Source organism: Balearica regulorum, chromosome 19 (assembly GCF_011004875.1).
Source record: "Balearica regulorum gibbericeps isolate bBalReg1 chromosome 19, bBalReg1.pri, whole genome shotgun sequence".
Lineage (NCBI taxonomy): Eukaryota > Metazoa > Chordata > Aves > Gruiformes > Gruidae > Balearica > Balearica regulorum.
The window spans coordinates 9,021,948-9,034,057 of record NC_046202.1 but is presented as its reverse complement, the minus strand read 5'-3'; the positions used below and the strand labels follow the sequence as shown (position 1 = coordinate 9,034,057).

Genomic DNA, 12,110 nt, shown 5'->3' with positions numbered 1-12,110 from the left:
AGTATAGGGTTTCTTTAACTCCCTCTTCCGTGTAGTTGACAAAAATGTAAGAGACGATATCCTTGCAAGTATCTTTGTACAGCGGAAACCGTTCTGAGGGAACTGTGGTTGTTTAGCCTGGAGAACAGGAGGCTGAGGGGGGACCTGATTGCTCTCTACAACTACCTGGAAGGAGGTTGTAGCCAGGGGGTTGGTTTCTTCTCCCAAGTAACAAGCGACAGGACAAGAGCAAACGGCCTCAAGTTGTGCCAGGGGAGGTTTAGATTGGAGATTAGGAAAAATTTCTTCACTGAAAGAGTTGTCAAGCCCTGGAACAGGCTGCCCGGGAAAATGGTGGAGTCAGCAGCCCTGGGGGTATTTAAAAGATGTGTAGACGTGGTGCCTGGGGGGACATGGTTCGGTGGTGGGCTTGGCAGTGCTGAGTTAACGGTTGGACTTGATGATCCTAAAGGTCTTTTGCAGCCTAAATGATTCTATAATTCTATCATACTGTTTTGTGCATTTAATAATTATGAAACAGTAAAAGATCACCTCTCCTGAATGACAATATCCAGGGTTAATTTATTTTAATGACAAACTTTTCATTTTAATTGCATTTGTGATAGCAAAACTAACTCAGAAGGTTTTCATGGGGATTTTCTTCCCTTGTACACAGGAGACACACTCTATTACCGATTTACCTCTGACATGAGTAACACTGAGTGGGGTTATAAGTTTACAGTGACAGCTGGTCATCTTGGAAGGTTCCAGACAGGTAAGCACTGCTCAGCATGTATCTGATAGGAACTTTGGAGTTATTTTGCTGAGTTTTGACAGACTTGTGGTTATCCCTTTTTTGACTTAGAATTTGCTTTCTCCAGTGTTTTGGAAATAATGTGATTAGTTTTGTTCAAGTTGAAACTTGACTAGTGTCTCTTATTTGCTGTGACTTCATGCTAGAAATACCAAATCTTCAGAGGCTTGGAGATTACAATTATAATAATGTTATTTGTATTCAAAATCTCATTATATGACAATAATTACACACAGGATTTAGTAAACGTTCCAAGGTGCCGTAATTGGAAACAGAAATAATTGTAATTGTGTTTTTAAAAATTACTTATCCATTAAAATAGGCTGGTTCTGCATTTAATTTCTTGATATAGCATGAAAGGGTTTGTTAGTTTATTTCAGAGTTTAAATATTTTTGATGAAATTGAGGCTGGTGGATGATTTGCAATCGGCAAAACTCTACTGCATGTCACATAATAGTGGGGGCCTGTGTTTTGTTTGCCTTATTCAGGCAAAACTTTATTTTCAGATAGGATTCTTTCTAATTTTTATCTAAGTTTTGCCCCAGAAAATACTTGCAATGTCAGGATGTAATCTACAATTATCTCAGATTTTTGTTTGGTATTTTTCTTTGATATTTTTCTTTGATATTTCTGCCTTGCTGGAGCAAAACTTAGTATATGGAGAAGAGAAAACTGAGTGTTTGAACGGAATGAGACCCAACAAAAGTAACAGCTGTTTGAATTTTTTTTTTTTCCCCAGGGTTTGAAATTCTAAAGCAGATGCTGTCTGAGGAAAGGGTAGTTCCTCACCTCCCACTGGCCAAAATCTGGGAATGGCAGGTCGGGGTAGCATGCCGTCAGACTGGTCACCAGCGTTTGAAGGCAATCCACTTGCTCTTGAAGATAGTGCAGTGCAGCGCCCAGAGGTAAGCACAAGGTTCTGCCTTGCATGCTGAAAGGCAAAGGGCAGGAGAAGAAAGCACCTAAGCCAATATTATTCCAAAGCCAGAAACCGTTATGGAAAGGAGGAATTCTTAATTTGCCTTTCAAATGGATTTCACAGTGCTTTGATAGCAGAAACTTCTTACAAGATTTTTGTTTCGGAAAACATTTTCTCTTCTTGGCTTTTAAAAAGGTCCAGTGAATTCAAATGTTGTTGTTAAAAATAAATAAATAAATAAATATCACCCCGAAACAGGGCAAAAAAATAGATTCCAATTTTCTAGAAATTTATTCTCTTTGTATTCATTGTACTTCAGAATTAAGGTGAGGATTGACTAATAAACTGGTGAAATGATGATCTGATTCTCTTATGTAGTAAATAACTTTAAAAATATTATTTTTTGTTGTACCACTGCAAAGCCTGTAATTGAGTTTCAGAAGGGATAGGTGTGCTAATGCTTAAGTATGTATGGCACGGGTATTTCTTATGAAAATACTTTTTGAAAAAAATGTTGAGTTTTTATAGTGTCATGCAAATGTGTATAGTCACATTAACTCAACAGAAGTGCTGGAAAGAGACACAACAGTGCTGACAAGCAAAATCATGAAAATAAGTGTCCTACTAGCTTATTTTGATAGATCAAAAAGTATATTCACATATAGTAATAAAAATAGACAATTACATAGAACCATTGCTTGGCTCTCTGTAAATATTAAGTACACCGATCTGCATCCAAATCTGAAAAACTGATTTTGGTGTTCCTTTTAATCAATGATTTATTATCTTTTGAAGTTCCTTTAGTTTTTTTCATCAGAAAATGTCTGATTTGTCGTGTGGACAACAAATTTAATTGCTAAAAGATCAAGTCTCTGTTGTACTGAGAATATTTACATTTTTCTTGTGTTTATCTGATGACACAGGTTCTGAAATTGAGTTTCCCCCTTTTTCCCCCCTACTGATAGGTATTTGTCATCCTATCTGTCCGATAAGTGACTTTTGGGTTAGCTAGCTTTAACTCAGGAGTAGGAGGGAGACAGGGTTGGAAATGTTTGCAAAGCTATATATCCATTTTTGTCTGTTTGCCTGAAACAAGAACATCACCTGCCCAGTGCTGTGGTTTGGTATTGCATAATTTCAAGCAGTGGAGCCTAGAGCATTTAGCAAAGTGATGTATATAGTTATTTTAAAGTCCTCATTTCAGGAGGCCGCTCAGTTTTAGAAAAGTCATTTAGGCATACTCAGGGATATGAGGTTTTCTCCACTGATTCTGAATGAAATTCATTGTGCTGAAACACCTGACTGAATTTAATTCTGAAAAGGCTTCTTGTGTTTCTTCCTTTATTTATACATCTGTCAAAACTGTATGGTTTTGTTCTCTTAAATTTGTTGGAGTTTTTTGTTTTTCTTCCACAAATGGGCATAAAATCATGGTTACTCATTATTTCATTTAAATTACTTTTTTTTCAGGGACTGTGACCTCACCTTGTTGAAGCCGCTTTGGCAGCTTTTCACCCATATGGAAAACAACTTGTGTCATGACATGACCAAGCCTGGTATTCTCCTTCCTCTTCATCGTGCACTTGCAGAACTCTTCTTCGTTACAGAAAACAGAGTTACTGTAAGCAGTTCCTGTATTTGTATCCCTCCTCTCCCCAGTGCTGGGAATGATAAACTAAATGCAGTTTTCCTTTATCTTGGCAAAGTTCATCAGAGCTTTAGAAACATTAAATGCTTCAGAAACATTAACAACTTCCTCTTGTGGAGTCTGGTAGTTCTAATGGAGGGACATACTGTTGCCTTATCCATCGTGGGACCTTAAGTAATAGTCATGACTCTTCCTTGTGCAATGAAGGCAGTAGGCCCTAAAGCCACTCTTTATTCTGGGAGGAATGCTGATTTAATAATTAATTTCAAGGTATTTGAATGTGGTTCTGCTTGAGTTGATTTTGAACATTACATCTGAACAGTCCCTAATGAACTGATTCCTGTGGGCGCAAACTGTGTCCAGGAGAGTCTTGTGTGTAGTTCTGGTACCTCCGATTCTTGGGCACTGCTACAATGATCAGCATTTTAATGTTAATTACTAGGATTATATCTTTGGTAGAAACGTTGGTGTTCATTGAATGCTTTCTGGTTGCAGGAGCTTGGATCTCTACAGGAGTATTTGCTTGCCTTAAATACTGAAGATCATCTTCATCGCTGCACAGCACAGGTAATGAGATTGCACAACCCCAGAGATGCGTGGTTTTGTGGTATTTTTCTGGCAGACAGAGATAATGAATGATTTCTGATTGCCCAGTGGAGTTTTATGAAGTAGTTGTAAAGGTACTTGAGCTTTACAACTCAAAGGCCATGACAGGCCTTTGAAATTTGTGAACGAACTATACGCAAACGCTGTTCTCCTTCAACAGTCGGACGATGTGCCACAAACTGGCTGTGGGGTGTATCAGGTGTATCTGTTTTAGCGAGCTGACCTCTCAACTGCCAAAACATGGAAACAGGGAAGGCAGCTGGTCTTTCAGCAACTGGAAATGCAGTTGCCTTGCTGCGCCTGCCTAGGTGCATGACAATTACTGGTAGAAACAGGATGGTTATTTACCTCTTCCTCTTTAATTTCATACAAGGATTTCTGTACAGTTTGGGACTGGGGAGAATCTCTGATGTGATTCTGGTTTTTTTTCCTTCTCTCTTCTAGGCCCTGAAAAACATTGCTGCTATCAGCCTTGCCATTAACTATCCGAACAAATCAACAAGTTTCTGGAATGTTTAATACTGGCTCAGGCCGGAGTGCATGGGATAGAGTAGTTTGTCCATAGGAACCTTGGAACAAACATCTTAACTCCGTTCAGGAAAAGTTCCTTCAGCTTCAGTATATGAGCACTCTGCAGCCTTCCTTCCTTCCACCTTGATGTAGAATTTGTAAAAGTAAAAGCGCACTTCAATGACAAAGCACATCTTGAAGTAACTCATGCGTCGCCTACAGTTATGTATGCACATATTGTAGCATGTTAGAGTAAACAGAACAATATTTTTTTTTTATTGAGAGGAAGTAAACAAAAGAAGGTAGCTGAAGTATGAGAATGAAGGCCCCCGCGTTCGTATCATCTGCTCCCAAGGAAACTTGATTGATGGAACGTGACAGCTTTGAAAATATCGCTGAGCTCGGAGTGATGCCGTCAGCAGCATCTATTCTATATCATTGAAGTGAAATAGGCAAACCGGAATCTGGCGGGCTGATACAGAAATGGTCCACACTTGAATCCTGTCATGTTTACTTTTGCTTTGAAGGCTACTACCCAAGGAAAAGAACTTTAATTTTTACTAAACTACAGGTTGTAAAACAAATTCTGATTCACATAGCAGTTAAAGGATTCCAGTTTCAGAGCATCCTCATCCAAGAGGTTAATGTTTCTCCTGTTCTCCGATTCAATCAGCTGGATCTTCTATTCTTACCTTAATTTATCTCCAATGTGTTATTCTAAATAATACGTTATTCTAGCGCAGAGAGCAAAGGCTGGCCTCCATTCACAAAGCAGTGGTAATATGAAGAATTGAGGAACTTACTTGTTTCTTGAAGATCACATCTTTACAAGATACTATTCACAAGGCTTTTTTTTTTTTTTTTTTTTTTTTTTTTTTAATTATTGTGACACTAGTGGCTGAGGAGGTCCCTCTTGGCAATGTTGGGAACCCGGACTCTCAGCACTCAGGGTGGGGGTTAATGATCAATCCAGTCTTATCTTATAGAGCAATAACTGCATTACTCTTAGTGAACATGGAATGAATTGCAGGCCTTCTATGCTGAAATAAATTGGCTTTCTTCCTGCTCAGCTACACTGGCTATTCCCTTTCCAGAGAGTTAAAAAGAACATAAAAGAATTTGGGGGTGTGTTTTGTATACATTATACAGTACGTAGAGCTGGTCTTGTCAAGTATGAATTTAGAGAACTTTTTATGCTAATTATATTCTTCTTCCCTTCCTCACCTCAACATTAAAATACAAAAAAAAAAAAAAGGCAACCAAAAGCTTCAGAAGTAACTAAAGGCAGTGGCTCTGTCAGAAGGGAATATGCTTACTGACCTTGCTTGTCCAAAAGGTGAGTGGTGCCTAAATAACAATGTGCACAGGAGCACCGCTTTGGGCATGGCCTCCGAATTCATGCTCTTCTCAGCTGGGGCTGGAATTTTAAGGGTGGTCCAATCTCCCTCTGAGAGGGAAACGTGTAGTAATACATCCCCTTTTTTTGGATGGCCTCTAGTGCTGTAGTTAAAGATGTTCTGACCTCTGTTCAGCCAGGTGAGTGCAAAGTGAACGCTTCTTCAGGGGATGAGGTTGAATCTACCTGAAAGACTTAAAACCGAAGACCAAGAAGCACTATGCTGAAGCCATTGCCTTCAGGAATGGAGTGGCCCTCTTAGCAAATGAGAATGCCAGAATTCAGGAAAAACATACTGTTTATCAAAGACTGAAAGGAGGCGGAGAGATAGTGCTCTGAAACACCTCCTCAGGTATACTGTAGTTGAAGGTCGAAGCCCTCCTTCCTTCCAGAATGAGATCGCGATGGGAAGGGAATTATCAAAATTGTGGCGTATCTTTAACTCATGGATCGTTTTGTTCCCACATCTGAGTCACATATTTGAGTTTGCAGTCTCACTGCAGGGGTGTCTGAGAGATCCCCGAGGAACCAACTGTTTCACACTTTCCAACAGCATGAACGGATTCTGGGAACGGGGAGTTGCTCCACCAAAACAAGATGTTCTTAAAGTGTACCTTAGGGAGTCGTATCGATGGGACAGGTGAGCGTTTTGAAATTGCTCTTCTTGAGCAGTAGGACTTTCTATTCACTGCCTCAGTGTGAATCCATGGCTAAGAGGTCGAGGATGTGCAATGGGCTGATTTGCTAAGGCGTGTAGCATGCTGCTGAGATCTGCCTGGTATAGTCAAAGAAGGCTCTTTTCTTTTTTCACATCAGGGATGAAGACTGTAAATAAACCATTCAGAGAACCTGCCATGGCTCTGTCATATTCACATTTTTTTTCCGTTGGACTGTCTTTTTGCTTTCTGTATGAAGACGTGAGGCTGCAAGGATGACGCAGGAGTGGCCAGTGTTCCTTACTAGGCATACCGCTTCACTTACTCTACCAGCAGTAACTGGCCTTGTGAGTCAGTCACCTTGCCCTGAAGGGACTGTGTAGGAACAGTGTCCACTAAATATAATTTCTACCCACTAGATGGAACTGAAGGACTGTGACCTGAGTTGACACTGAATCTGTTGCTGCCTTACAACTCAATCATTCATTATGGATTTTTTAAGAGAAACACTGATTTTTTTTTTTAATTTTTTTTTCCTTCGGATAGTTTTAAAGCAAGAGGAAGAGAATACCAATAATCAATATTCATGATCAGTCACATTTTGAAAGTCCTGCAGCAGTTCCAAGTGGATGCGGATGATACCATTGAATAGTATAAAACTGTCTGGAAAACAGGTATGCTGAAAAAAATGTGCCTAATATAAAAAAAAAAAGCGCAAACACAAAAAAAACAACAAAAAAGTTGTCCTGCCTGAATCACCTATGATGTGTTTAAAACAAACCATAATGTTCCTAATGATGCATTTGACTTGCTTTCATTAAACACTTAAAAGAGAGTTTTATAATTTCTTTTCGTACGGGTTTACTACTTCGCAATTTTTATCAGTTGTTTAAAATATATCAGACCTTTAGATTTATTCCACTTCAGTTCAACATGTAAAAAGAAAGCTATAGATGTGGGTAAAATATGCAAATGAAGATAAATATATTGTAAAAATTCTATAAAAACGAAAAAGTACAACACAGTGTCTGTTTTTTGTTTGCTTTTCTCCTCTCCTCACTGAATGTTAAATGCTTGAATTTACAGTGAGATGCAGGGTTCTTCTTAGGAATCTTCAGTGCCTGTAAGCAAACGTGCTTTTCCTTTGGCGGTTAGTATTGATCTGATACTGCATCGAACTGTGCAGGATACGTACTACTGGAGTCGTCTCTTGAATCCCAGCCCTGCTGTTTACATTCCAGCAGCCTTATCCTAAACCCGACGTTTTCCCATGGATACCCATCGGTGTCAGTTCCTGTGCTTATTTACTTTCAGACCTGAAACACACATCTGGGGCCCCAGATGTCTCATGTAAAGCTGAGGTTTGCCTTCCTACCTCTTGATTCTAATTAGTGGTGTTTATCAGCGAAGGTGCTTGTACCTACCTAGTCTCGTACCTAGTTTAAAAGCTTATTTACCTTGGTTTTGGCTTGAGGAAAGGCTTGTTCAGGGTAGCGTGAGGATGTCGACGTCTTTTTGTATTTACCCAAAGCTGTAGGTTGTTTCCACTGGTTCCACGTGCTCAGAGAATGGTCTTGATGGGTGCTTTTATTAAATACAAATAAATGGCATGAACTGTGAAGTTGTGGGGGAGCGGGGACTGTTCCCTGAGACAATCAGATTTGAGGTTTCAGCCTCAGGGTGATAAAGCTAACAAATGGAGTTTAATCTGCTATTAAATGTCATGTGGTCCCAGGCACTGGAATGTAACAGATCACAACCATAATGTTTGGGAACTGCTGTTCTTCAGATCAAGTTAATTAAGACTATTTTTCTTACAGCCTAATTTTGATCTCTTGGAAGCTAACTTACAGGTGGGTGATCTTTTTTTAACCTAATTTTAGGAGAAGGCTACAGTGTGTTTAAAGCAGAACTGGCCCAACGCCCCGCGGTGGCGGGGAAGCCATCGGCACAAGCATCACACCTTATTTTCATGGGACACGCAACCACCCCAGCCATGGGAGCCTATATAAAGTTTGACCTGGTCTTTAGGTAAAGCTACTAGAGTGTTGGAAAACAGATTAATGTGTGCAAAGAGGATGCTTTTCAATGCTTGGCCAGTTAGTCTATAAGAGGTCAGGCTGGATAATAACTGGAACAAAGAATGTACATTGGTAAAAAGGCCTGGAAAAACAGGAGCTGTGGGGGAAAACAGAAATCTGGCCCACCTCTGGATTTAAAGCAAAGAAGTCAATTCCAATTCAAGCGAATAAGAGAGAAATCCACTGTGAATAGGGAAGGAATTGAGTAAGAGGTGAAGGAAGTAAGATTAAAACTCATTCTTTCCATGACTGTCGGCTCTAATTTAATCAGGTCTATTCTGCAATAATCTTTCCTGAATTATACCTAAGAAAGCACAAACAGTAAAAAGTTGATACCGAGCTCAAACCCAGGCTGCAATGTTGTGGTGGGACTCATAAATGGGTATGCAATCTAAGGAGGAATAAACACTTAAAAACCCTCTAAAAACCTTATTTCCTCCAACTGGAAACATCAACAAGCATTCCTGATGAGTAGATTGAAATCTCAGACAGTTTTGTAGTGGTCTTTAGCATTTAGAGGTTTGTTCTTTTTATATTCAGAGGCTGAGAACGTTTGGATTTAGGGAACACGGGAAAAGAAGTGGAGAAAGGATAACCAGACTGTCTTGGAGACGGTCTTTCCGCCTATAACTGCTAGGCAGTTTGCTGAGGACCTTCTCCTACTGATGCTTTTCTGAAGACAGCCCTTTGCGTTTCTCAGATGGTGTTTACTCTCTTCCAGGGGCTGTGGGTAAAGTTGGTACTAAACATCGCACCTCCTTACTACTCCGTGCCTAGTATCTGACACGCAAAATTCTTTTCTCTCTTTGTATTGAGTCCTTCCCCTTCAACGCACCTCTGGCTTGGAGCTCAGCTTTCACCTCGCTGCCTTTCAGGCACCTGAAGGTTTTAACCTCCTCGACCACGTGTAATTTCTAGGAACCAACAAAACACCTTTTTGGACTCCAAAGGAGCTGCTGCTCTGTTCATGTAGTGCCTTTGCTGCCGCAGCAGGAGCGTGGACAAATGCGAAACAAAGTGAAAAGAGGCAAAGTGATGGGCAGCGCTTTTTGGTAAATATTTTATTTAAATATATTCCCCATGTGTTTTTAGCCAGACCCAGTAAGTTTCCTCAGACTGCACGCCAGAGTTATTTCTGTGCTGATGGATAGCTGCTGAGCGTTGTGGGGCCGTGCAAGTACGGGTTGTAGTGCAGGTACGCCAGCAACCACAGGTTGTTGGAGCTTGGTCTGAATTTCTGGGTGACAGATCCCGTGTTAATGCCTGAGGAATCGCAGGAAATGCTTCCCCTTATGACTTCAGATTTTCTAATCAGTAAAAGCATCTTCTACACATTTTTTTTCTCTCCAGTAAGTTGTCTCCTGTGGTGTAACACATAATAGGAGGACTTCAATATGCATATGTAGCTAGACATTTATTAGGGCTTCAGTTCATCACCGTGCTTATCTTAGATTAAATTAAACATGGAATTAAGGTGTAATCTTAAGCACATCTAGTTAAGAGTTTAAAGGTAGGCTTTAAAATGGTTTTGTTGCCTTGAAGCCTAAACAGACCACACCATTGATACGAAGTTCACAAGTTGTATGGGTTTCTCTTGCATCCAGCAAAATCTTTAAAGGCAGGAAATCATAGAATCCCAGACTGGTCTGGGTGGGAAGGGACCTCACAGCCCATCCAGTGCCACCCCTGCCATGGGCAGGGACACCCTCCACTAGCCCAGGTTGCCCAAAGCCCCATCCAACCTGGCCTTGAACACTGCCAGGGAGCCAGGGGCAGCCACAGCTTCTCTGGGCAACCTGTGCCAGGGCCTCAGCACCCTCACAGGGAAGAATTTCTTCCTCAGATCTCACCTCAATCTCCCCTCCTTCCAGCTCCAGGCTATTCCCCCTTGTCCTGTCACTCCCTGCCCTTGTCACCAGTCCCTCTCCAGCTTTCACTGGAGATAAATAAAAAGATGAATTCTTGAGTCAGGAGCCCTTTAGTCTCATCAGCTTGAGAATAAGTCATGTCTGCATTTCTTACCCTTCTCCTTTACATAAACCACCCACAGAAAACTCGTTAATCAAAAATGTCAATGGTTTCACAGAAATCCACCCCCCCACACTCACACCTTGGGTTTTATGTTCCTTGGAGTAGCAGGTTGGGCTTTTTTCTCCCCACCAATTATATTTTTGTATTTTTTTTAAAAAACGTTTTTGTTCCTTCATACTCTTAAGTGTTAATATTTAAAGAGAAAAGAGTGTTTCATCCTCTGTGGGGTCGATTTTGGATACACTGCTGGATTTGAAACAACATCTCTTTGCCTTCAATAATTGTCCTTGCATTGCTCTGAAAAATTGCATTTTCCTCCACTCGTTCACCAGTCTCAAAATACACCGTGATGCGTTTGATCTTTTGGCACCTTATTTTTCTGCAGAAAGATGTCTCAGCTTCTTCGAAGCTGACGGCATCTCGGAGGGTGTGCTTTTCGCTCACCGCCTTCCCCAGCGCGTCGGCTCGCTGCTGCAGCTTCTGCATTTTCATTCGGTCGAGGGAGGCAAACCTCCCGTGGAGGTAGGACCTGGGGAGCTGAAAATAGTTGCTTTATTTACCAGAAACTGAAAGGCTCTCTGAGAATAAAGCAAATCCCTCCTGAATTTTGCATTAATAATGCTTAAAACCAGCAGAGCCTGCTGCTGAGACATCATAGCTTTTCTTAATTAAGTCCATGCAGAGGCGAGAGGGGGGAATCCATGGATGAGGACCGTGGACTGATGTCCAGGAGGTCCCACTGCCTGTCCCCCGGGCTTGGGCTGGCCATGCACCATAGGAATTAGAGATACTACTCTGCTCCATGAGGTCTCCTCCCAGCCAAAATCAGCATTAGAAGGGTGGGAGAAAGATCCCCCCAGTTCCTTGGGGGTTTTTGCCTGCTTGCTTTCTGATGCTCAACGCACTTTCGTGCCCGCGGGTGAGTGGAGGTTGCAGGGCAGCTGCACGCAGTGCAAGAGCCATTGGTATTACCACCTGCCGTAGGGTGAGCGGCTGCTGCTGTTAGAGGGTTTCTTCGGCAAAAAAAAATCACACGTTTACTTCCCAGCTCGTTGCCTCAAGCACGCTGAGAGCCCTCGCCAGGCAGCCGAGCGCTGGCGCTCGCCGCCTGGGAACAGCATGTCCCGTCACGGGGACCGGGAAGCGCCTGTTCTTGGTACGGCGACAACGGTGGCATACGGCCTTGGCAGGGCTGCCCGCCCCCGGAGCGGCTGCCCGCGGCACTGGGTGCATGCTGCCAGCTCTGCCCGGCTCCGGCAGCCATGGACCACCACGGGGAAACCTAGGTGCCTGCCTGGGCTCCTGGGGGTCCGAGCATGGGGCAGCTGGAGATGCACCAGATTCTGCAGCTTTTCTGAGTTGCAAACCTAATGCATGTCACTGCTGCGACAGCTCTGCCCTTTGCAACGTGCGTTTTATTCCTGGGCTCCCAAGCAGGAGGAGCTCGCTTTCCCTGGGGGAAAGTCCTG

General features: G+C 42.0%; 1 protein-coding gene across 1 annotated transcript in view; it reads left to right on the top strand.

Annotated features, from left to right (window-relative positions):
- Positions 1-7,549, top strand: part of ZZEF1 (zinc finger ZZ-type and EF-hand domain containing 1) — a 59,912-nt gene extending 52,363 nt beyond the window's left edge. Inside the window, exons 51-55 of the mRNA XM_075771813.1 lie at positions 656-754; positions 1,534-1,699; positions 3,184-3,334; positions 3,857-3,928; positions 4,412-7,549. Of these exons, the coding sequence (XP_075627928.1) occupies positions 656-754; positions 1,534-1,699; positions 3,184-3,334; positions 3,857-3,928; positions 4,412-4,486 (563 nt within the window). The 3' untranslated portion in view covers positions 4,487-7,549. The remainder of the gene's footprint in view (positions 1-655; positions 755-1,533; positions 1,700-3,183; positions 3,335-3,856; positions 3,929-4,411) is intronic.
- The last annotated feature ends 4,561 nt before the right edge of the window (positions 7,550-12,110 follow it).